Source organism: Macaca nemestrina, chromosome 1 (genome assembly GCF_043159975.1).
Source record: "Macaca nemestrina isolate mMacNem1 chromosome 1, mMacNem.hap1, whole genome shotgun sequence".
NCBI lineage: Eukaryota > Metazoa > Chordata > Mammalia > Primates > Cercopithecidae > Macaca > Macaca nemestrina.
In genome coordinates this window covers 103,793,958-103,820,128 of record NC_092125.1, presented here as the reverse complement: position 1 = coordinate 103,820,128, position 26,171 = coordinate 103,793,958, and the positions used below count along the sequence as shown (strand labels likewise).

Here is a 26,171-nt window from a genome sequence, read left to right as displayed (position 1 = left end):
GGGGAGTACGTGGTAAGAGACATTCAGGGACACTTAAAAACATTAACAACTTACCCAGGGTTGTTTGCTGCTTGTGGAAAAAAACCCACAAAAACCCGAAACTAATTTGACCCAATGCAATGAGAGGACGTGAGGACAGGGGCACCCCCCAAATCCTCCTAAAACACAGGATTTCAATAAAGTCTACCGGGGATGACTGCTTCACAGCAGAAAATGACTTTCCTAAAGGAGTGGTCACAATGACTTTGGCTATTGAAACCCAGATTCATTCTCAAAAACCAGATGTTCACAACACTCCCTAATCAGAGTTCTGTGTATGTTTTTTAAACACGTATAAGACACACAAAAACTTGTTTTAAATAAATGTACCACACACTGGCAGGAAAGAGAGCTTGTTAAGCGGCCTTGAGTTAAATACAGAACTGAAGCCACTATAACCATATTCCCCTCTAGGTAGCACAGGTGCTAGAAAAAACTGACACTGGAAAATTGTTCTGAGGTAGCTCTGCCCACCACTGTTCTTTTTTTTTTTTTTTTTTTTGAGACGGAGTCTCGCTGTGTTGCCCAGGCTGGAGTACAGTGGCCGGATCTCAGCTCACCACAAGCCCCACCTCCCGGGTTTACGCCATTCTCCTGCCTCAGCCTCCCGAGTAGCTGGGACTACAGGCGCCCGCCACCTCGCCCGGCTAGTTTTTTGTATTTTTTAGTAGAGACGGGGTTTCACCGTGTTAGCCAGGATGGTCTCGATCTCCTGACCTCGTGATCCGCCCGTCTCGGCCTCCCAAAGTGCTGGGATTACAGGCTTGAGCCACCGCGCCCGGCCCCGCCACTGTTCTTTTTAAATGTCTTTCTGGGCCAGGCGCGGTGGCTCACGCCTGTAATCCCAGCACTTTGGGAGGCCGCGGCGGGCAAGGCAGGAGGTCAAGAAATCGAGACAATCCTAGCCAACATGTAAAACTGTCTCTACTAAAAATTCAAAAGAATTAGCTGGGTTTGGTGGCGTGTGCCTGTAAGTCCCAGCTACTCGGGAGGCTAAGGCAGAATAATCACTTGAATCTGGGAGGTGGAGATTGCAGAGCTGCCTGAGACGGTGCCACTGCACTCCAGCCTGGCAACAAAGCAAAACTCCGTCTCAAAAAAAAAAAAAGTCTTTCTGGCCAGGCATGGTGGCTCACGCCTGTAATCCCAGCACTTTGGGAGGCTGAAGTGGGCAGATCACTTGAGTATCAGGAGTTCAAGACCAGCCTGGCCAAAATGGTGAAACCCTGTCTCTACTAAAAATACAAAATTTAGTTAGGTATGGTGGTAGGTGCCTGTAATCATCCCAGTTACTCAGGAGGCTGAGGCTGGAGAATCACTTGAACCCAGGAGGTGGAGGATGCACTGAGCCAAGATTGCACCATTGCACTCCAGCCTGGGCAACAGAGCGAGACTCCATCTCAAAAAAATAAAATAAAATGTCTTTCCAAGAATAACATATTTCCTTTAAAATCTGCTTCAGTCATGAAGTCCTTTTAATACCCTGTTAAATAAAGGAGGGCTAAAATATGAAAATGGATAATATCCAGCATAATAATCCTTAACATTTTCATCTGAACTTTAAGGGTGCATTTTGCAGTTACATAACTCTTGGAACTATATGCAAACCTTGGGGTCTGTATATGTATTTTTCTGGTAATATTATAGTTGCATTATGCTATGAGTAAAAAAGTTTATGAATTTTAGTGTATGGATGGGTTGTGGAAGAAAACAGAAACCACAAGCACAATATTTATACATTTATTTATAATGAAATTATGGTCTACATATTTACAACGTATAGGAAACCAGAGGATAAGTTTATACAAAGCCAGCCTGCAAAGTATTCAAATGTGCAAAAATGACAGTTCAATATCTCAAACTATTCCTGGTTCAGCAGACTAGCTCCTTCACTTTCACACATCAATATTTGATACAAAAAAAGTTCTTTTGGCAAAACCTGTAATGCCAAGAAAAAGGACAAGTTGCAATTTCAGTCATTAAGTCCAAAATCCTATAGCCAGCAGTCAGATCTCTCTATTTTAGCTGCAACCAGTTCTGAGAGAGACAGACCACTGTGTTTCATTTCTGTGATGAGTTCTGACCAGTTTTAGTCAGGAAGTTTTCTCTGACCCAGCTGAAGACAGGATCTTAGAAGGGCAATAAAAACAGTAATGGCTATGAGACCAATGTGCCTGAAGGTGCCAGCTCTGGATCACCCCAATTAAAAACAACAATGAAAAAATAACTTCATTTTCCTATCCAGGATCCAGCTATATCCAACAGTTTTAAATGAGACAGCATTTTCCAAAACAGAAAGAATCCAAAATGAAACAGGGATGCAGATCTGTCAGAATTAAATACTGAAAAGGACGGTCTTAAAATAATTTCCCCACTAATAAATAGTAAGGCTCTGTTTGTAACCAGTTATGTATCAAAATTGACCAAACAGTAGTAAAATACAAATAAAACTTTCTTTATGTCAGAATTGGGTCTATTCATTTGGAAAAGGCTGGACTAGGTCAAATGTGTATGGGAACGACCCTGTTAGAATGCTTTGTTGGACAAGCACATTTCACGAACTGTTAAAAAGCTTCTGAGATAAGTTTGTGATTCTAATTAAATTTTAACAGATTCTATGCCACTGCAGAAATAAGGATTTTTGTTGTTGTTGTTGTTAAGGAACCCCTTTAAGAAAGGGCAGCACTGAATCTCAAACTTCTGCAAAGTCCAGGTTGGTTCCCAGCACAGGCCCCAGAGTCTTGTTAAATCAAATGCATGCATTATTGCTAAGAAGAGTCACTGAGGGTCAAAACTCTGTTCCACTGTTTCCTAGGGAGCCATCCAGAATGGCATCTGTTGTTTAGCTCGTGGTTGTGATGAAGGATATTGGTATCCCAAACTCCAGCCCTGTGGAAAACTACTTGCATTTTTATGACCTCCATGTTCCTCCTCTTCATCAGATGAATCTGCGGCATAAGCCACCAAGCCAAATCCCTTCTCTGTAGTTTTCATCTTCTTGGCTGGATAATCTAGAATAGAGAAAAACAACCCCAACCCCATCCCCACCAAGGGAAAAAAAAAAAAATACCATAAATTCGTTAATTAAAAAAAAAGATGTTAATTTTAAGTGGTTAGTTGGACACCATTTTGAGGTCACAGGGTCAATGGTCACCCAAAAACGTTGAAGATCACAGGAAAAACAGCACCAGCATCAGCAAATGTGAATCCACCAGAACCATGTAAGAAAACAGAGAAAGAAAAAAGAAACACAAAAAAAAGAAAAAAAAAGAAAAAAAGGAAAGTTAGCAAGTGAGTTTCTTGAGGGATGATATTTCACCTTTTAAAGAGTTAAAAGAAAAGAAGTTAAGAAAAGAAAAAAACGTCTTTTCTTCTGTTCATTTTTATGAGTACAAGCAAAGAACAAAATATCCCATGTACCTCTACAGGATTTAGAGTTCTGGGATGCTAAAAAGCAACCTTTTCCTAACAGCCACAAACTGACCATTACTGACCAATAGAGCTATAAGGGGAGATGTGTGGCTTAGCTCCCAATACAAAGCAAAATCAACCTTTATTAAGTCCGTATCAGATGACGTCCTGGTATTCACACAATATAGGCAACAGGATTTTTAAATGACCTACTACTACTACTCATTAATATTCACTGATGCTATGTATAAAATAAGTCAACTAACTCTTTTCTAGATACACGTTGGTTGGAAATAAAAGGTTGTCTGTATATAATTTTTTTAAACTATTTTTTCTCTCTCTGTCTCAAAACACATTGGTTGGAAATCACAGGTTATCTGTATACAATTTTTTAAACTATTTTCTCTTTCTCTTTCTTTTTTTTGAGACAGAGTCTCACTCTATTGCCCAGGCTGGAAAGCAGTGGTGTGATCTCAGCTCACTACAACCTCCACCTCCCAAGTTCAAGCGTTTCTCCTGCCTCAGCCTTCCAAGTCGCTGGGATTACAGGCATGCACTACCATGTCCAGCTTAATTTTTCTATTTTTAATAGAGATGGGGTTTCACCGTGTTAGCCATGCTGGTCTCAAACTCCTGACCTCAGCTGATCCGCCCACCTTGGCCTCCCAAAGTGCTGGGATTACAGGCGTGAGCCACCATGCCCAGCCCAAAAGTATTTTCACTGGCTAATAGATTAGAGAGGTTGGATTAAACACCTGAATGAACATCAGGTTAGAAAACTAATAGCTTTATTTATGTATGTATTTATTTATTTATGAGATGGAGTCTTGCTCTATTGCCCAGGCTGGAGGGCAGTGGTCTGATCTTGGCTCACTGCAACCTCTGCCTCCCAGGCTGAAGCGATTCTCCTGCCTCAACCCCCAAGTAGCTGGGATTACAGGGGCCCACCACCATGCCCACTAGTTTTTGTATTTTTAATAGAGATGGGGTTTCACTATATTGGCCAAGCTGGTCTTGAACTCCTGACCTTAGGTGATCCACCCATCTTGGCCTCCCAAAGTGCTGGGATTACAGGCGTGAGCCACCATGCCTGGCTGAGAAAACTAATAGCTCTAGACCAGTCTTAGTCACTCCCCTGTTCCCCCAGCTATACCACACTCACCATGGCTCCCTGTTAAGGTCCCAGACCCATTCCTTTCATCGGATTCTGTTTTTATTCCAGTCACTGGAAAGGCTGGTGGAGGCATCAACTGCCTATTGAAAGACAAAATGAAACTTTCTTTCAGACAATTTAAATTTTCTTAACTTATCCAGTGGATTAGAAGTGCAATTAAATCTGCAGACAATCCTTCAAATTCATTTTAACCATTAATTTCAACTGCTTCCACCTTCCCCCAGCCCCTTTGTAAAAGTATAAGGCCCATCTACACAGCAATTGCCATGACAAAAATCTAATGAACTGTTATGAAACGATATCAGCTCCTTTCTTATGAAGGTTAATATACTAATGTAAGAAAGGTAAATTCAAGCACTGTGTGGCAGGCTGAACTCCCATATTCATGTACTTCCATCCATGATATTCTAATAATTCTAAAGTAGCAAAAATAGCTGAATTATATAACATTTCTGTTACTGTCTATCCTTGGGAAAATGGCCAAGATGCGGACAATGGAAGTCAAGAAAGATGTCTGAACAAGTAATAAATTATCCAAAGTCAAGTATAACTGCTTCTAAGTCTGTAAAAGGCCTATCATTATATTTTCCTTCACTGCATCAATTACAACAAACAGACGCATATTTGATTCAAAGATTTCATTTCAGTTTCAGAATACTTAAGCTCACAGCAATGATCACTACTCTGACTAATGGTGCAAACAAATGACATCTGAATACACTTGCATAATTATTCCAACTTACCTGTCCCTCTCTCTCTCTTTGCCTGAGGAACTTGCTGGCTTCGATCCTGCACCTTCAATCTCATTCTGACTGGAGAAGCCTGTACCTAAATTAGTCATATGAATGGGTCCATGCTATGAGCAGAAAAATACAGTGGCATTAGCAAATCTACAACTGCTGTATTGACTTTAGCTCCTTAATGTAACTGTCAAGTGCCTCATCTTTCTGATAAGTTGTAGTAAGTTAAACTACTACAAAGCTCTTTGGGATTTGCTGTGTAACTGTAGTCAAAAGTAGGGATTTTTTTTTCTCTGTAGGACTTGGACAGGGGTGTTATAATTCATTATGCTATCTATAGCCTGTTTTTAACTGACTGCCCATAGCTCAACTAGTTTCTATAAACCTAGCTAGAAACCATAAAAAAATGTTTTGGTTTAAAGAATGATTCAAGGATTCTGACAAAATGGAAAGGTACTTCTGATAAAATTGCACCAAAACTACAAATTAAGAATCTTTTTAACTTTAGTGGCTAACTTTACAATTACATGTACAGAATCACTCCTTTTCTAGCAGTCTTGCAGGGTGGGGAGACTGGAGGGAGATATCACTCTCTTTTTTAGGTGGAGGGTAAAAGAGCACCACTGAAAGCCAAGATTTTAAATACAAGCCACATATTGGTAGATCAATAGCTTTGAGTGAGATGTGTAAGAAAGTAAGAACTCTCAGAGGCTTTCAAGAGTCTGTTGAATAGGATAAAAAACCTAACCAAAATAAATTCCAGAAAGCAGAAATCCTAGTGCTGGGAGAATGATGTGAATTTATCTTTTTTAAAGGGAGAATATAGTAGGAGAATAAGATGAAGATAGGAAAACAGGGTATTTTATTTAACCTGGTATCCAAGCAGTCCAGATTCCCGTTCATCTGGTAGCTCCTCTGTGAATCGTCTCTTCTGTGCCTGGGGCTGACTTGGGAGTGGGGGCTGGGGCTGGGGCTGGGGCTGGGGGCCAGCAGGCAAGGCAGTTTTGACAGGAGCAGCAGGAATAAAAGGACCACCCATCGGACTCTGGGACCAAAACAAACCAAGGAAGAAAAAAAGTGTGAGAATGCCCAAGGAATAAGTAAACAATGATTACAATATACTTTAAGGATCAATAAGTATCTCATGAATTTTGCATCTTCAGGTCCTTAGTTTCCTTCATGTATAATTTGGTAACAGTATCACCTAGCCTTCTCACCTTCATCCTAGGGAAACATGAAATTGACAACCTATATACAGTGCTTTGAACTTTTTTTTTTTTGAGACTGGAGTCTCGCTCTGTCGCCCAGGTTGGAGTGCAGTGGCGCGATCTCGGCTCACTGCAACCTCTGCCTCCCGGACTCATGCCATTCTGCCTCGGCCTCCCGAGCCGCTGGGACTACAGGCGCCCGCCACCATGCCTGGCTAGTTTTTTTTTTTGCATTTTTAGTAGAGACGGGGTTTCACCGTGTTTGCCAGGATGGTCTCGATCTCCTGACCTCGTGATCCGCCCACCTCAGCCTCCCCAAGTGCTGGGATTACAGGCTTGAGCCACCGCGCCCGGCCCAGTGCTTTGAACTTTTAAGAAAACTCTGTTGTGCATTTGGGCTACTTGGAGCAAACATGACCATTAACAAACAGAACTCCAACCACTGACAGTCAACATGATTAGCTTTCTGTAATAAGCTTTCTGTAATTTATAAATGCTGCTAATGCTTGTGGAAGAAGTAATTTCATCTTCCACTCCCTTAGTTATTAGTAAGTTACTATGTTAAGATTAAGTCTAATGTTTGAAGATGTTGTTCCAAAAAGGAATAAGGGGTATCAAAAGACAATATATATTACAGAAAAATAGGCAGGTCTGAAGAGAAAACTCTATACAGCCATGCGTTGCTTAGCAATGGTAATACGTGTTTTGTTTTGTTTTTGAGACAGAGTCTCAGTCTTGCTCTGTCTCCCAGGCTGGCGTGCAATGGTGCGATCTCGGCTCGCTACAACCTCTGCCTACTAGGTTCAAGCGCTTCTCTTGCCTCAGCCTGCCGAGGGACACTACAACCTCTGCCTACCAGGTTCAAGCGCTTCTCTTGCCTCAGCCTGCCGAGGGACTACACGCACGTGCCACCATGCACAACTAATTTTTTTAGTACTTGTGATCCACCTGTCTCAGCTTCCCAAAATACTGGGATTACAGGTGTGAGCCACTACGCCGAGTGTGAGCCACTACGCCAGTGCGAATGTTTTGATAAATGCACTGCAAGGCGATTTTGTCATTGAACAAATGTGTACTTATACAAACTTAAGATGAAAATAGCCTACTACGCCGGGCGCGGTGGCTCAAGCCTGTAATCCCAGCACTTTGGGAGGCCGAGACGGGCGGATCACGAGGTCTGGAGATCGAGACCATCCTGGCCAATATGGTGAAACCCCGTCTCTACTAAAAATACAAAAAACTAGCCGGGCGAGGTGGTGGGCGCCTGTAGTCCCAGCTACTCGGGAGGCTGAGGCAGGAGAATGGCGTAAACCCGGGAGGCGGAGCTTGCAGTGAGCTGAGATCCGGCCACTGCACTCCAGCCTGGGCGACAAAGCGAGACTCCGTCTCAAAAAAAAAAAAAAAAGAAAAAAAAAAAAGAAAATAGCCTACTACACACATAGGCTATATGGTATGGCCTACTGTTTCTAGGCTACAATCCTGTATAGCATGTTACTGTACTGAATGCTGTAACACAATGGTAAGTATTTGTGTATCTAAATGTAGAAAAGGTACAGTAAAAATATGCTACTACAATTTTACAGAACAAGCATCATATATGCAGTCTATCACTGACTAAAACGTTGTAAGGTGGCTGACTGTATTAATAACACAGCTAACATTTACTGACAGATTGGATCATCTTACTTAATCCTCGCAAACCTCTTAGATTTTTATCACTGTGCCCATTTTACATCTAAGGAAAACCAAACCCTAGACAAGTCAAGTTACATCCCAGTATCACACAGCTCAAAAATGGGAAAGCATGATGAACCCTGTCAATCTAATTCTAACTCCCAGCTTTTTTTTTTTGAGTTTTGCTTGTGACCTAGGCTGCAGTGCAGTGATGCGATCTTGGCTCACTGCAACCTCTGCCTCCTGGGTTCAAACAGTTCTCCTGCCTCGGCCTCCCAAGTAGCTAGGATTATAGGTGCCCACCACCACGCCCAACTAATTTTTATATTTTTAGTAGAGACAGGGTTTCACCATGTTGACCAGGCTGGTCTTGAACTCCTGACCTCAAGTGATCTACCCGCCTCGACCTCCCAAAGTGCTGGGATTACAGGTACATGAGCCAACACGGCCACCTTAACTCCCTGCTTTTAACCACTCTGCTGTATTGCTTCCCAATTACAAAGGACTGACATTCAAAAGTGGGGACCTACAGAGCTGTCTAAATATAAAAATTAAAATAATTTCGGCCGGGCATGGTGGCTCATGCCTGTAATACTAGCACCGTAATCCTAGCATTTTGGAAGGCCAAGGCCACGGATCACCTGAGGTCAGGAGTTCATGACCAGCCTGGCCAAAATGGTAAAACCTCATCTCTACTAAAAATACAAAAATTAGCTGGGCGTGGTGGCATGTGCCTGTAATCCTAGCTACTCGGGAGGCTGAGGCAGGATAATCACTTGAACCCAGGAGGTGGAGGTTGCAGTGAGCCAAGATCACACCACTGTACTCCAGCCTTAGCATCAGAGTGAGATTCTTCTCAAAATAAAGTAACGGTGGCTCACGCCTGTAATCCCAGCACTTTGGGAGTCCGAGGTGGGCGGATCACGGGGTCAGGAGATCGAGACCATCCTGGCTAACAAGGTGAAACCCCGTCTCCACTAAAAATACAAAACAATCAGCCAGGCGTGGTGGAGGGCGCTTGTAGTCCCGGCTACTTCGGAGGTTGAGGCAGGAGAATGGCATGAACCTGGGAGGCGGAGCTTGCAGTGAGCCGAGATGGTACCACTGCACTCTAGCCTGGACGACAGAGCAAGACTCCATCTCAAAAAATAATAATAATAAAAATAAATTAAAATAAAATAAATAAATTTTACCAGGGACCACAAATAAAATTTAGTTCATAGTTTTTCTGTTATACACTGTGCAACCCCCTTCAGTGCTCACAGCCCACAGGTAAGGGGGCTGGGCAATGGTTTGAGGCTGCCATTTACTCTGGCATGGGTACACTATGAGAGGCCCACAGCGAAGGACCCACCATAAATCCATTACCATGCTCTCATGAAGTCTCTCCCCTGCCTCTAAGACCAGTATATAAACCATCCAGATTATCATCCAGATATCTACTCTTTTCCTACAATTCTACTTTCACGATTTAAGAAATTGTGGCCAAGTACGGTGGCTCACATCCGTAATCCCACGACTTGGGGAGGCCAAGGCAGTCAGATAATGAGGTCAGGAGATCAAGACCATCCTGGCTAACACGGTGAAACCCCATCTCTACTAAAAATACAAAAAAATTAGCCAGGTGTGGTGGCAGGTGCCTATAGTCCCAGCTACTTGGGAGGCTGAGGCAGGAGAATGGCGTGAACCTGGGAGGCGGAGCTTGCAGTGAGCCGAGAGGTGCCACTGCACTCCAGCCTGGGTGACAGAGTGACACTCCATCTCAAAAAAAAAAAAAAAAAAAGTAAGTATACATTTCTTAAGTTATAAAAGAAACATGCCAGCATTTATAATCCTTACATTTGAAAAGTTTATATATCTCTTACATAATGTTTATTTTTTTTGAGACACGGTATCTCACTCTGTCACTGAGGCTGGAGTGCGCTGGCACCATCTTGGTTCACTGCATCCGTGACCTCCTAGGCTCAAGGGACCCTCCCACCTCAGCCTCTTAAGTAGCTGAAATACAGGTATGTGCCACCATGTCCAGCTAATTTTTTTGTAGAGATGGGGTCTCACTATGTTGCCTAGGCTGGTCTCAAACTCCTGTGCTAAAGCAGTCCTCCTGCCTCGGCCTCCCCAAATGCTGAGATTATGTTTCCTCCTAAGATGTGAAATTGTAACTCAGTTCCAATCACTGAAAGGTGTGGTGAAGGTAGCCCCATTCTCCTTGAGGACTTTGTTAACATTGCAAAGGCAAGGTTAGGCAAACAATGGCCAAGGGTATAGCAAACTGATTGTGGCCTGCCACCTGTTTTGTAAATAAAGTTCTACTGGAGTACAGCTATGCTTATTCATTGAGGTATTATCCATGGGCTGCTTCTGCACTACAACCACCGAGTGTGATAGTTGTAACAGAGAATGTATGGCCCTTAAAGCCTAAAATATTTGCTATCTGACCCTTTATAGCAAATGTGCCCACCAGCCCTACTTTAAAAAGTTATCTGGTGTGCAAGACTGTGAAAATATAAACTTTAGGATGACATACACACATACACGCTAATCCAAAATATTCAGGTAGGTTGGTGGTAGGAACACAGAAGACAGTAGGAAAAAAACATTCCACATTACATGATTTATTTCTGGAATACCACTACTTCCCCTCTTTCCCCAGTTTTTCCTAAATTCAGTAGTATCTTGTTGCATATCCTGACATCCTACCTGTCCAGTGCTAGCTGGAGGCTGCACTTGTGTTATCGGGTATTGTGTTGGCACAGGTGGAACTCCAGTAGGTAATGCCGGCAAGACTCCAGGTGCTAATGAAACAGCTGGTGGCACTATGCTTGGTACTCCGTAGGGAGGTTGAACTGGCTGCTGAGGAGGGGGAACAACAGGGTAACCAGACTGATAGCCATTGGATGGATAATATGGTGGTTGAGGAGGGACACTACTTATAGCAGAGGGTTGTGTATAGCCTGAGGGGGAAGAAAAAAAGTGTTTAATCAGCTGCAGCAGAATGAGACAATTTAGCTGAATATTAAACTTAATATCTAGGGAAGAAAAATACTGAGGCATGAATGGCTTTCCAAATTACCCTAAATTAAAGGGAACATTAATAGTGCCCTGGCACAGTCTAGCCTCCAGTATCATAATTACACATAACTATCACTAGCAAAATATTTTTTAAACACTTCAAGATGTACACACCTGGTAAAGGTACAGCAGTATTAATCTGATTCACAAATCTAGAATATTCAGCATGAACCTGAAAGAGAGGGGGAAACAAATTAACATGGGACAGCCCAAGCTGTGTATTTACAAGGGTCTGATTATATAATTCTAGGACCAAAGCCATTAGCAATTAAAATATATCTACCGATATTCCAATCAAATTTAAACTGGTTTAACCTACTTTTTTTTTTTTTTTTTTTTTTGAGACATAAGTCTCGCTCTGTCACCCAGGGTGGAGAGCAGTGGTGCGATCTCATATCACTGCAACCTTTTTTTTTGAGACAGTCTCACTCTGTCACCCAGGCTACAATGTAATGGCAAGGTCTCAGCTCACTGCAACCTCCACCTCCAAGGTTTAAGTGATTCTCCTGCCTCAGCCTCCCAAGTAGCTGGGACTACAGGTGCGTACCACCACACCCAGCTAGTTTTTGTATTTTTAGTAGACATGGGGGTTTCACTATGTTGGCCAGGCTGGTCTCCAACTCCTGACCTCGTTATCCACCCGCCTTGGCCTCCCAAAGTGCTGGGATTACAGGCATAAGCCACCGCATCCAGCCCACCTCAACATTTTAATAAGGCAGATCTATAAATTATTAAGCCAATTTTGGGCATTAGGAGCATGAATAATCCTGAATCCCCTAAAGTATACTCAATTCTGGGGTACAAAATCATTTAGAAAGCCACAGAAATTAAGTAACTAGGAAATTTCCAAGTTGTTAGTATAACTGATGAGACCTCATTCATTCACATTTACTGGGTGACTTTTCCTCAAGGTTTACTCACAGTTTACTAAGGGTTTAGTATTTTCCTCATACTTCCTTCCTATATATTATTAAGTCCATAACCTCAAGTACCAACAAAAAGATGGGAAATGGTCAAGAAAATTATCTGGTACAAGGGTTGGTAAATCAGGTGATATGTAAAAAAACAAAGGAAGTAAAAAAACAAAACAAAGTAAAAAAACAAACAAACAAGGCCAGACGCAGTGGCTCATGCCTGCAATCCCAGCACTGTGGGAGGCCGAGGCGGGCAGATCACGAGGTCAGGAGATCGAGACCATCCTGGCTAACACAGTGAAACCCCGTCTCTCCTAAAAATACAAAAAACTTAGCCGAGCATGGTGGTGGGCATCTGTAGTCCCAGCTACTCAGGAGGCTGAGGCAGGAGAATGACGTGAACCTGGGAGATGGAGGTTGCAGTGAGCTGATATTGCGCCACGGCACTCCAGCCTGGGCGACAGAGTGAGACTCTGTCTCAAAAAAAAAAAAAAAAACAACAACAACACCATAAGCTACCCAATAAGGTACCAGAGAACACAAGATTGAACATATTCAGTCCAAAACCTGATTTCCTTTAAGTGCTATAAAGACAGTCCTAAGGTTTAACTTTTGGTTGTTTACAGAAAAAAAGAATGCATAACCAAATGAGCAATCATCCCCCAAACATGTCTAACTGGTTTCAAATTATTATAGCTCTACCCTTACTTCAGACTGAAGCTATGCTAATATAAGCCAAAACCAACACAATGGGCCGGGCGCGGTGGCTCAAGCCTGTAATCCCAGTACTTTGGGAGGCCGAGGTGGGCGGATCACAAGGTCAGGAGATCGAGACCATCCTGGCTAACATGGTGAAACTCCTTCTCTACTAAAAATACAAAAAATTAGCCGGCTGTGGTGGTGGGTGCCTGTGGTCCCAGCTACTCGGGAGGCTGAGGCAGGAGAATGGCGTGAACCTGGGAGGTGGAGCTTACAGTGAGCCGAGATAGCGCCATTGCACTCCAGCCTGGGTGACAGAGCGAGACTCCAACTCAAAAAAAAAAACAAAAAACAAAAAACAAAAAAATAGAAAACCAACACAATGACCAGGTGCTAGGAGAGAGGAGAGGCATGGGATGATTTCTCTCTCAGACTCCAGAAGGAATCAATTCTGCCAGCACCTTGATTTCGGACTGCTTCCTGAACTGTGATAGAATAAATTTGTGTTATTTTAAGCCACCCAACTGCAGTAACTTGTTATAGCAGTACTAGGAAACTAAACAGGTGAAAGAAACAGTTAAGACATACTCCAAAACGGCAACTGCTTTTCTGAATGAGTACCAGACAAATACAACTCACTGTTTGCAAAAGATTCTCACAAAGCTTCTTGGCAGCAGCCAGGCCTTCTGGTTTGGGGTGACTGCAAAGAAATAACCAGGAATTCAAAGGAGAGAAAAATAAATAAAAGATGCAGAATGCTGCTTTCATTTTTCATGCTATTTTACAAATCTACATTAATATATTCACTGTAGCTCAAAATCTAGGCCTCTGAAAATCACAAAACAGAAACACAAAATAACATAAGTCTTTAAAAATATATCTATTATCATTACCACAAATATTTTATTAGTCTTTCTCTGAATAATGGTACTTCTTGATATAAAAATATTTTGGCCGGGCGCGGTGGCTCAAGCCTGTAGTCCCAGCACTTTGGGAGGCCGAGACGGGCGGATCACGAGATCAGGAGATCGAGACCATCCTGGCTAACACGGTGAAACCCCGTCTCTACTAAAAAAATACAAAAAACTAGCCGGGCGCGGTGGCAGGCGCCTGTAGTCCCAACTGCTCGGGAGGCTGAGGCAGGAGAATGGCGTAAACCCGGGAGGCGGAGCTTGCAGTGAGCTGAGATCCGGCCACTGCACTCCAGCCTGGGCGGTAGAGCGAGACTCCGTCTCAAAAAAAAAAAAAAAAAAAAAAAAAAAAAGACAGTAAAAAAAAAAAAAAAATATATATATATATATATATTTTAAAGTTCATAAAATTACTATAAAATGTATTAATATTGATACAGGTTTAAATGAAAATTATTTCAGGCTTATCACAGCTCACTTTAAGATTCACTTTTTTTGGCCAGGTGTGGTAGCTCATGCCTGTAATCCCAGTACTTTCGGAGGCCGAGACGGGCAGATGGCGAGATCAGGAGATTGAAACCATCCTGACTAACATGGTGAAACCCCGTCTCTACTAAAAATACAAAAAATTAGCCGGGCGTGTTGGTGGGCGCCTGTAGTCCCAGCTACTCTTAGAAGGAGTCTCGCTCTGTCGCCCAGGCTAGAGTGCAGTGGCACCATCTTGGCTCACTGCAAGCTCTACCTCCCGGGTTCATGCCATTCTCCTGCCTCTCAGCCTCCCGAGTTGCTGGCACTACAAGTGCCTGCCACCATGCCTGGCTAATTATTTTTGTTCTATTTTTAGTAGAGACAGGATTTCACCATGTTAACCAGGATGGTCTCGATCTCCTGACCTTGTGATCCGCCTGCCTAGGCCTCTGAAAGTGCTGGGATTACAGCCAAGATTCACTTTTGTACAGACTTGTAAAAAACCAAAAGACTTGAAAGAGACAATTCCGTCTCCTAATTCAGTAATTTCTCTTTTTTTTTTTTTTTTTTTTTTTTGCGACAGAGTCTTGCTCTGTCGCCCAGGTTGGAGTGCAATGGCGCAGTCTCAGCTCACTGCAACTTCCACCTCTGGGGTTCAAGCACTTTTCCTACCTCAGCCTCCTGAGTTGCTGGGATTACAGGTGCCTGCCACCACACCTGGCTAATTTTTTTTTTTTTTGAGACAGAGTTTCACTCTTGTTGCCTGGGCTGGAGTGCAATGGCATGATCTCGGCTCACCGCAACCTCTGCCTCCCAGGTTCAAGCAATTCTCCTGCCTCATCCTCCGTAGTAGCTGGGATTATAGGCATGTGCCACCACGCCCGGCTAATTTTGTATTTTTAGTAGAGACGGGGTTTCTCCATGTTGGTCAGGCTGGTCTCGAACTCCCGACCTCAGGTGATCCACCCACCTCGGCCTCCCAGTGCTGGGATTACAGGCGTGAGCCACTGCGCACACCTGGCTAATTTTTGTACTTTTAGTAGAGACAGGGTTTCACCGTGTTGGCCAGGGTGGTCTCGAACTCCTGACCTCAACTGATCCATCTGCCTTGGTCTCCCAAAGTGCTGGGATTACAGGTGTGAGCCACCACACCTGGTTTAAGACAGGGTCTCACTCAGTCACCCAATCTGGAGTGCAGTGGTGCAAACACAGCTACCTGCAGCCTTAACCTCCTGGGCTCAAGCCATCCTCCTGCCTCAGCTTCCTGAGCAGCTGGGATTATAGGTGTGCACCACCACATCTGGCTTTTTTTTTTTGAGATGGAGTCTCGCTCTGTTGCCCCGGCTTGAGTGCAGTGGCACCATCTTGGCTCACTGCAAGCTCCATCTCCCGGGTTCACGCCATTCTCCTGCCTCAGCCTCCTGAGTAGCTGGGACTACAGGCGCCCGCCACCACGCCCAGCTAATATTTTGTATTTTTAGTAGAGACAGGGTTTCACCTTGTTAGCCAGGATGGTTTCGATCTCCTGATCTCATGATCTGCCCGCCTCGGCCTCCCAAAGTGCTGGGATTACGGGTGTGAGCCACCGCGCCCGGCCTAATTTCTTTAATTTTTTTGTAGAGATAGGGTTTCGCTATGTTGCCCAGGCTGGCCTCAAACTCCTGGGCTTAAGTGGTCCTACGCCTTGGCCTCCAGAAGTGTTGGGATTATAGGCATGAGCCACCGTGCCCCAATTCTACAATTTATTTAACTAATTATAATTACTCCTAGCATTTACCTAAATCCCTCATGTTACTATTAATTACACCCGGTTTTCTCTTGCTCCTTCTGAATCACTCCTGACTGTACCAACAAGTTGACAAGAATTCACATGTCCCCTGCCCTATGCATCCATACCTGATGTAAATATACATAGGCTCAAAAGCTTCTCGGCCAGATGCTGGCTCAATGCAGCCTGAACCTTTGCCCCGCAGGAAGACTTTGGCACCTGTTTCAATCTGAATGTGCTGCAAATAGGAGCAGCCTGGACCTTCCACTTTCTCCTTGACGTTAAAAGTGGGCACAGCATGTTCTAGACCCACAAATAATTTATCTTGAACATAATGCATCTGTAGGAAGAATAGAATACTTCGTATTAAACAGCGAATATATAATTAAATCCTCAATCTTTGAAATAAGTCAATAAGAAATTATAGCAAAGACAGTCTCCTGTAAAACTGGGATAGAGTGTTGGGTAGTACAGTCAGCCCTGTGATACTCTTCAGTGAAGGCTGCTCTCTCCAACCCTTTTTTCTAGGAGGAATGTATCAGCAAAGTCTTGCTTCATCAGACTCAGCCTTCTTAGTCCTCCAGTTATCATCAAGTTTACAAATAAACTAAAAGCACTAACTTCAAAATGTACAATACCTTCTGCTCTATCAATCTCCTCTGTAGAACATATCAATATGAAGAGATATGTGCTCACGTGTTCATTATATTGTGGAGAGCTAGATAACACACTAACAGAATACCTATAGCAGGTAACTTTCGGGATTGGAATTTAATGATTTTTTCTTTTTCTTTATATGTATTACTTGGCACATCTTTTTTTTTTTTTTTTTTTTTTTTTTGAGATGGAGTCTTGCTCTGTGGCCCAGGCTGGAGTGCAGTGGCATGGTCTCGGCTCACCGCAACCTCCACCTCCCAGGTTCAACCAATTCTCCTGCCTGAGCCTCCCGAATAGCTGGGGTTACAGGCGCCTGCCACCATGCCCAGGTAATGTTTGTATTTTTAGTAGAGATGGGGTTTCACCATGCTGGTCAGGCTGGTCTCGAGTTCCTGACCTCAAATGATCCACCCACCTCGGCCTCCCAAAGTGCTGGGATTACAGGAATGAGCCACTGCATCTGGACGGCACATATCATTTTTATAGAAATGATAAAGCTATTCATGATCCCTCCCCAAAACATACCCCTGACTGGAAGGGAGGCTTCTGGCTAACAGCTGGAGACAACTGAGCGATAGGTGCTGGCTGGTGATAGACAGTTACTGTTGCACCATTAAAAGTCGGACTTGTTCCTGTGGCAGCTTTTACCACTCCATTGGTGATAATTTCTTTGATCCGGTTTACAGCTCCTTGGAAAAACACAAACAGTAAAACTGAATGGAATGAACTGACTAGTGCCCAGGCAGGCCAGTGTTCAATCACTCACACGTAAATCCGCTTTATACGTTACCCAAGTATGCGGCTGCCAACCCCTCTAAACTCCCATACAAATTCGTGTACAGTTCATGAACAAGGGCTAGAACAGCCATCAGGGACAGTTTGCCAACTTGCTATACAGACCCCTGTACTTTGTTCTTCACAAAAAGTGCTACATGAGCCAAAAACATTACTTACTGTCCACTAATTCCCGTGTCTGGCCCTGAACATGAAGATATAATGGACGATCCCTATAAAGAGAAACAAAAAAGGATGATCTCAACGTGGTCAAAACCAAAAAAGGAGTCAAATGGGTCACCAGATCTAATTTGTAATGTTTCAAGTTTCCAAATAACCAAAAGGGACTATAAACATTAGAAGGGTTTTTGCTAGCTAATGTCTGAGAACATGCCTTAACAGCTGGGGAACAAATAAACTTCTTGATCTTAAAAGTCAACTGGCCAACAGATTTCAGATCAAATCTGTTCTTATAGATTCACTACCATTATTTTCCAGTCTATGGAGATAACCCAATATTTAAGAACAGAATTCCTTTTTGCTGGCTGTCTAATAGGTTATAAACAAATGTGGTCTTGTCTATCCAAATCAATGGGGCAAGCCGGGTGCTGTGGCTCATGCCTGTAATCCCAGCACTTTGGGAGGCTGAGGTAGGCAGATTACATGAGGCCAAGAGTTTGAGACCAGCCTGGCCAACATAGCAAAACCCCATCTCTACTGAAATTACAAAAATTAGCCGGCATGGTGGCATGCCTGTAGTCCAAGATACTGAGGAGGCTGAGGCACAAGAATCGCTTGAACCCAGGAGGTGGAAGTTGCAGTGACCCAAGATCATGCCACTGCACTCCCGCTCGGGCAACAGAGCCAGACTCTGTCTCAAAAAAAAAAAACACACACACACACAAAAAATTAATGGGGAAAGATTGATCATGCATATAGAGAAATCTCTTAAGGCCCACATCAACTGATAATTTAGATTCTAAATGTGAAGATGACTTAAATTATAATAAAGTGATCAATAATCATACACAGTTAATAAAAAGTGGCAGGTAAAAATAACTTTTTAAAGACAAAGTTCAAAACAGCAACCAACACATATAGAAAGTTTAAATATATTCTTGGGGCCAGGCACAGTGGCTCACGCCTGTAATCCCAGCACTTTGGGAGGCCGAGGCGGGGGGACCACCCAAAGTCAGGAGTCAAGACAATATTGCCAATATTGTGAAACCCCATCTCTACTAAAAATACAAAATGTAGCTGGGTGTGGTGGCACACGCTTGTAATCCCAGCTACGTGGGAAGCTGAGGCCAGAGAATTGCTTGAACCCAGGAGGCAGAAGTTGCAGTGGGCCGAGATGGCGCCACTGCACTCCAGCCCAGGTGACAAGACCAAACACTCCATCTCTAAATAAATAAATAAATTCTTGGCTTGGAGTAGGAAGTAAATTTTGTTACTTATTTTGTGTAGTTTAAGCTAATGTTAAAAATGTTGCATTTCCTAAGTACCTATCAACCAACAGTGAAAAGAAACTCAAACACTGAATGATGGAAGGAATGAAATGAAACAGATTAAGTCTTTACCTGAATAATCACAACGTATAACCATCATAAAGACAAAAAATATATATATGAGCCCATTTGTGAGGGTAATTATTTCCACAGAAAAAAGTTAAGTAGTATATACATGGCCGGGCGCAGTGGCTCACGCCTGTAATCCCAGCACTTTGGGAGGCCAAGGTGGGCGGATCACAAGGTCAGGAGATTGAGAACATCCTGGTTAACATGGTGAAGCCCCATCTCTACTAAAAATACAAAAAATTAGCCGGGTGTGGTGGCAGGTGCCTGTAGTCCCACCTACTCGGGAGACTGAGGCAGGAGAATGGCATGAATTCGGAAGGCAGAGCTTGAAGTGAGCCAAGATTGTGCCACTGCAATCCAGCCTGGGTGACAGAGTAAGACTCCATTTCAAATTAAAAAAAAAAAAAAAAAAGGAAGTATATATATTATTTCTGCAGATCATATGGCACAGAAAAAAGAAAAAAAAAGTATATACATTAAATGTTAGTGGTATCTTCTTTTACACTTTCCTATAATTTGTTTCCTCCAATAAAAACATTAAATGTGAAATAAAAGTCCAAAAACAGCTCCCAACAGCTTGTATCTGTTTGATAGCCAGGATTCTGCTATACAGTGTGCACACACATACCCCTCAAACCTCGAATCAAATATCATGTACACATATCACCTACGGATGAAAAACATGAGGCTAATGTGAGTCATACACCCAACCCTTCCATAAACAAGAGAATACGTACCCTGGTCCCACTTTGGCTTTTTCCTCAGTTGTCATGAACCTCCCTCGAGTTGATACTGCAGCCCCACTAAGGCGGCTGATCTAAAAAAGGAAATGTTCAATTAAGAAGATGTGGCAATTGGTTGATTTCAATGGCAGAGAGATTTTCTTCCCATTCATTCATTCGACCAAGTAAGAAGGAATGAATTCTCTCCTATATCTGAAATTTTTATTCCATGGTTTCTTACTCAAACCAACACAGAGAATTCATTTATACCCATTTCATTATCTTCCTCTGAAGTTAAATTAAACCCAGTCCTGACTTCAGAGACTATGACCCAAACTCACTAATAAATATCTAACACCTGTCTATTTAGAGGTCTTCTTTATCTGAATCCACTCACCACCTTCCCCAAAGAGTCCCAATGCCTCCTCACCTCATCTTGAGTCTGTCCTCGAGTCAGCAAGTTCCTACATGTGAGAGGCACATCATTAATTTCTACTTCAGCTACCACCAGGTCATCCTTGCTTTTATTGCTAGTTAGGCCTTTGCCAGGAGCCTGAAGCTGGAAAAAAGAGAAATTAGATTAAAAAGTTTTTATGGTGAGATAAAGTCTTCTTTTTTTTATTTTATTTATTTATTTATTTACTTGAGACGGAGTCTCTTTCTGTCGCCCAAGATGGAGTGCAGTGGCATGATCTCAGCTCACTGCAACCTCCACCTCCTGGGTTCAAGCGATTCTCCTACCTCAACCTCCTGAGTAGCTGGGATTACAGGTGGGTACCACCATGCCTGGCTAATTTTTCTACTTAGAGATGGGGTTTTGCCATAATGGTCAGGCTGGTCTCAAACTCCTAACCTCATGATCCACCTGCCTTAGCCTGCCAAACTGCTGGGATTACAGGCATGAGCCACCACGCCTGGCCTATTTTTTTATTTTTATTTTTTCTTGAGATGAAGTCTCACTCTATCACCCAGGCTGGAATGCAGTGGCACAATCCCAGCTGACTGCAATCTCCGCCTCCCAAGTTCAAATGATTCTCCTGCCTCAGCCTCCTGAGTAGCTAGAATTACAGGTATGAGCCAATAAACCCAGTTCGTTTTCGTATTTTTAGTAGAGATGGGGTTTCACCATGCTGGCCAGGCTGGTCTCGAGCTCCTGACCTCAGGTGATCCACCCACCTTGGCCTCCCAAAGTGCTGGGATTACAGGCATGAGCCACTGTGCCCAGCCCAAATCCCGCACCTCCCTACCCTTCCCTTCATCTGCCTGTAAACACAGTTGGTCTTTCTTCATAAACAAATTAACAAGCAAACAAAAACCTCACTAAACAAAGTCAATCTGCTTGAAGGCCACAATCAAGATTTCTCTGTGACCTTAGCCCTATGTGCATTTTTATGACCACCTAATTATAGAAGCTCTAGGGACCAGAAGCTACAGCCTTCAAAAAGAAAATTAAAGAGCAAAGTTATGACACTCTATAGCTCAGTTAGTTGGCTGTACATGGAATAAAACATAATAGAAGGTAGAGAAGCAATGCACACAACACATATACTTCAAGCATATAATAGGAAGTTGTTTTTGTGCCACTCCCACAATCATAACATAAAATCCAACTAATTCCATCCTTGTAAAGTTCTCAAAAGCCCTTAAATTGTATCTAACTAATCATTCCTCACTCTATTACGGAAGAACAAAGAAGAATGAAAAGCCAGTAAGATGGTAAAACCTGATCTAGTTTCTTTCAATTTAAACTACAAGGAGTTCGTGACCAGCCTGGTCAACATGGTGAAACCCCGACTCTAATAAAAATACAAAATTAGCCAGGTGTGGTGGTTCGTGCCTGTAGTCCCAGCTACTGTGGAGGCTGAGGCAGGAGAATCGCTTGAAGCCGGGAGGCACAGGTTGCAATGAGCCGAGATCACGCCATTGCACTCCAGCCTGGGCAACAATAGTGAAACTCCGTCTCAAAAATAAATAAATAAATTACAAAAAAAAAGGCTGGGCCGGGTGGCTCACTTGAGCCCAAGAGTTTCAGACCAGCCTGGGCAACATGGCAAAACCACATCTCTACAAAAAATACAAAACATTAGCTGGGCATGGTGGCATGAGACTGTAGTCCCAGCTACTCAAGAGGCTGAGGCAGCAGTAAGCAGTGATTGCGCCACTGAACTCCAGCCTGGGCAACAGAGCAAGACTCTATCACACGAAAAACCAGACAGACAGAAAGAACAGAAAGAAAGACAGAAAGACGGAAAGAAAGAACGAATGAATGAACCAACCAAACAGGCTCATGCCTGTAATCCCAGCACTTTGGGAGGCTGAAGCAGGCTGAGCAACATGGCAAACCCATCTCTTCCAAAAATAAAAAAAAAAATTAGCCGGGCACGGTGGCATGCGACTGTAGCCCTACTACTTGGGAGTACCTACTACTTGACTGTGCCACTGCAGTCACTGCCTGGGCAATCAAGCCAGACCCTGGGACCACAGGCATGCACCACACCTAGTTAATTGTTTTTGTCTTTTCTGTAGAGACAGGGTTTCAGCATGTTGCCCAGGCTGGTCTTGAACTCCTGGCCTCAAGTGAACCACCCACCTGCCTTAACCTCCTGAGTAGCTGGGACTACAGGGGCCTATCTCCCCAGTCTATGTCTAGAAGGTAAGATATTGTTTACTTTGTGCATTACATACATTTTTTATTTTTTATTTATTTTTTTTTTTTGAGACGGAGTCTCGCTCTGTCGCCCAGGCTGGAGTGCAGTGGCCGGATCTCAGCTCACTGCAAGCTCCGCCTCCCGGGTTCGGGCCATTCTCCTGTCTCAGCCTCCTGAGTAGCTGGGACTACAGGCGCCCGCCACCTCGCCCGGCTAGTTTTTTGTATTTTTTTTTTTTTAGTAGAGACGGGGTTTCACCGTGTTAGCCAGGATGGTCTCGATCTCCTGACCTAGTGATCCGCCCGTCTCGGCCTCCCAAAGTGCTGGGATTACAGGCTTGAGCCACCGCGCCCGGCCGCATTACATACATTTTTTAAATGTGGAGGCAAAACTAAATACAAACTCAACAATATCACCTTACCTTTATTTAACCCCCTATAGTATTCATTTACATTATCATCTCAATGAATCCTTATGACCGCCTTTAATAGTACTTATCAATGTTGTCTAAGAGAACTTTTGGTGACAGGTGTTCTAGTCCATCACTCCAATATGGTAACCATTTAGCCACATGCGTCTGTTGAGCACCTGACACGTGGCTAATGTGACTAAAGGTCTAAATTTTAAATTGTATTTTGTTTGGTTTTGCTTTGCTTTGCTTTTTGCTTTAACAACAGGAATTTATTTCTCACAGTTATGGAGGCTGATAATGTATTTAAATTAGTTTTATTATTTAGACAAGGTCTCACTCTGATGCTCAGGCTGGAGTGCAATGGCAAAATGACAGCTCAATGCAGCCTCAAGCTCCTAGGCTCAGGTGATCTTTCCACTTCAGCCTTCCAAGAATCCAAGAAGAATTACAGAGGAGCTGGGACTACAGGTGTGAGCCACCACACCCAGCCCCTTAATTTTAACTTAAATTGCCACATGAGGCTAGTGACTACTGCACTACACAATGCAGGTATATATTACCAACGAGAAAGCTGAGTTTCGTTATGCCAAAGCCATGTAACCAGTAACTGTGGATTCTGGGTTTCAAATTGTGGATTCTGGGTTTTTAGGTTTTATGATTCTAAATCCAGTGTTTATGTATCCTGCTGAGGTCAACTACCTAAAGATTATTATTTTAAGGGAAAAAGAGAGCTTAAACGATTAACATCAGTATTAAGAATCTTAATATATAAGAAGCATTACATCTTTGTCAAGATGCTTTTAATTTTTCCTCATAAAACAATCTTTGCAAACAATAGGCTGCACATGGTGGCTCATACATGTAATCCCAGCACTTTGGGAGGCCGAGATGAGCCTGATCAACATAGTGAGACCCTGTCTACTAAAAATACAAAAAAAAATTAGCCGGGCATGGTGGCATGCACCTGTAATCCCAGCTACTTGGGAGGCTAAGGCAGCAGAATCACTTGAACCCAGGAGACAGAGGTTGTAGTGAGCCGAAATCACCCCACTACTGCACTTCAGGCTGGGCGACAGAGTGAGACTCTGTCAAAAAATAAATAAATAAATAAAACCCTACAAGTTCTAATTAGAGATGACACTATGGGGCTCACTTGATTTACCTGAACTTCTCTTTTGAGTTCAGGGGAAAAGCACATATATTAAAAACATGTTATGTTGCTTTAAATGACTATGGAAATAGAACTTAAGTTGAACTAAGTGGACAAGGACAAGACAAGGTATTTGGTCCATAAATGTAATCAGCCCAATCAAAAATGCCTTGTAAGTATGTATTTGTAACAAAATGTCTTCTGGAACATTCCAAAACTAAATGATCTCTCAACTACTATATCCATTTTATCCTTTATTAACACAAATTATTATATGATTACAGGATTACAAACAACTTTTTTTTTTTTTTAAAGACGGAGTCTCATTGGGTCGCCCAGGCTGGAGTGCAGTGGCATAATCTCAGCTCACCACAACCTCCGCCTGCTGGGTTCAAGCAGTTCTCCTTGCCTCAGCCTCCTAACTAGCTGATTACAGGCGCGCGCCACCATACCCAACTAATTTTTGTACATTTAGTAGAGACGGGGTTTCAACATGTTGGTCAGGCTGGTCTCGAACTCCTGACCTCGTGATCCACCTGCCTCAGCCTCCCAAAGTGCTGGATTATAGGCGTGAGACACCGCGCCCGGCAAAACAACCACTAAATTCGCAATTAGTGGAGACCCTTCAACTTCAAATACCTTCTCAGAAGCATTCTGTGTTGGTTTCAGCTTTCCTTTTGCCATGAGCATGGCATTGATCTTGGCAGCCACAGCAGCAGCAGCATCCAAAGCACCTGAAGGAGCAGCTGTGGTGCCCCCAGGACTTCCCCCACTGCTGGTGACCTCCCCACCTGGGGCCGCTGGCGGGAGGAAGAGAAGTGGGGCTGGAGCTGGTTGGTCCCATTTGCTGCGTCGCCTACACGTAGAAAAAGGAAAACATTAGGCCCCAAAGCTTTCATGTATGTTATTCTTTCCTTACTACGCCTCAGCACCCCATTTTCCCTCTATTATATTCCACTTACACTTCCGAATCACCTTTTAAATCTAAAACTCCCCTCTCCTTAAACAATTATTGCTACATTTAACAAACCCCCCACTTTCCACCCTTCCCCAAAATCTTTCCTTTCTACTGTCCCCTATATCAAAAGACTCCACTCTATCCTGCACGCTCTCGTTTACGCCTTCCCCTTGGCTCGCCCTTCCAAAAGTCCCCGTTTCCCTCCTCCCTCGGATCCCAGCCGGCCCTTTAAGGGCCCCAGGCCTGCTCAAGATCCTTCTCCCCAAACGTCCAACCCTTTACTTCCTACTTAAGGGGCCCTCCACCCTATACGCAGCTTCTCAGGGTGCCTCCGCCTCTCCCGCGCCCCAGTGCTCGCTCCGATGCCCTCGCCCCTGAAGCCGTACCCGCCAGCTCCAAGATGTGTCGCGCTCCCCGCGGACATGGCGACCGGTTCTACTCAACCACCCGCCAACTACCCGACTACCACCTTCTCGTCACTTCCGCCCTCAACGCTCTTACGCACAGCCTTTTCCGGTCGTGAGGCCGAGCGGTTCCGGTGAAAATGTCGATTCCGATTGGACTCTTGACGATTTAAAGGCGTCTGGCGTTTCTGAAACTGGTAGGGTGTGATCTTCCGGGTTGCGCCTTACCCTTAAGAAAGATGGCTGCTATGCCTACTATAGATGCGGAATCGGGCCTAGCTGAATCCATCTTTATCGTGGGCATGTTGTGAGACTCGAAGACAATACGCATGAGTCAGTAGATTAAACAGGTTTCTCCTCAAATTCCGCTACGTTTGTGTTGAGTCCTAGTTTCTGTCTGGGGAGACAACCTTCCCGCGGCTTTTGCCCGTTTCACGTTTCTGTTACTTAGGAAAAGGAAAAGGATTCGTTGCAAAGATCATTTCAAGAATTTCTCTGTCTGTTTGGTCCATTTCTGTGCACCAAGCAGGGAATATAAAGATAAAAAGATGAATAAGCCGCAGGCCCTGCCATTCTGGTACTCTCAGTGTGGCAAGGCAGATACGCAGGCAAATATGTGTGATAGAGTTGTATATTAAGCAAAGGTCGAAGAAGATAAGCTGCACATCTTGGGGGAGCGTTAAGAACGGGAAGCTAAAAACCCGGTAGAGTGCTGGAGAAGCGATCAAGCGTAGGTTATGGAGCACACTGTTCTGGGATCTGTGTACTTAACGGTTGAGCTGGCTGGAGTG

The 26,171-nt window shown here is 43.6% G+C and overlaps 1 protein-coding gene and 2 non-coding genes across 7 annotated transcripts; all 3 read right to left on the bottom strand.

Moving 5' to 3' along the window:
- Positions 1-1,766: 1,766 nt before the first annotated feature.
- Positions 1,767-25,501, bottom strand: KHDC4 (KH domain containing 4, pre-mRNA splicing factor). Of its 5 annotated transcripts, none has more exons than XM_011769775.2 (14): positions 25,363-25,501; positions 24,658-24,874; positions 20,239-20,367; positions 19,824-19,903; positions 17,690-17,742; positions 17,261-17,424; positions 16,207-16,418; positions 13,571-13,631; positions 11,433-11,490; positions 10,947-11,200; positions 6,236-6,409; positions 5,368-5,480; positions 4,613-4,704; positions 1,767-3,050 (listed from the first exon to the last, which is right to left on the bottom strand). In XM_011769775.2, exons 1-14 carry the CDS (start codon positions 25,398-25,400, stop codon positions 2,851-2,853), a joined length of 1,845 nt encoding a protein of 614 aa, XP_011768077.2. In that variant the 5' UTR covers positions 25,401-25,501; the 3' UTR covers positions 1,767-2,850. The 5 variants fall into 5 exon arrangements, 4 of the variants coding, with proteins under 4 accessions (XP_011768077.2, XP_070939953.1, XP_070939962.1 ...); XR_011616237.1 differs by having other exon boundaries at positions 3,032-3,050; positions 5,368-5,452; XM_071083852.1 differs by lacking the exon at positions 1,767-3,050 and having other exon boundaries at positions 4,568-4,704; positions 5,368-5,452.
- On the bottom strand, positions 9,483-9,619 carry LOC112429532 (small nucleolar RNA SNORA42/SNORA80 family). Its single transcript, XR_003021825.1, has one exon. It is a non-coding gene; the product is annotated as a small nucleolar RNA SNORA42/SNORA80 family (small nucleolar RNA).
- On the bottom strand, positions 16,535-16,663 carry LOC112429535 (small Cajal body-specific RNA 4). The gene has a single exon (XR_003021827.2). It is a non-coding gene; the product is annotated as a small Cajal body-specific RNA 4 (non-coding RNA).
- Positions 25,502-26,171: the final 670 nt, after the last annotated feature.

Bases quoted from the DNA above. Each gene is read 5' to 3' on its own strand.
- KHDC4 (XM_011769775.2), bottom strand. From the start codon at position 25,400: ATGTCCGCGGGGAGCGCGACACATCTTGGAGCTGGCGG. The intron at 17,743-19,823 runs GTACGTATTCTC...TTCTCTTTATAG, and splicing joins AAAGCCAAAGTGGGACCAGG to GGATCGTCCATTATATCTTC. The intron at 6,410-10,946 runs GTAGGATGTCAG...TTTTGGTCCCAG, and splicing joins CTCCAGCTAGCACTGGACAG to AGTCCGATGGGTGGTCCTTT.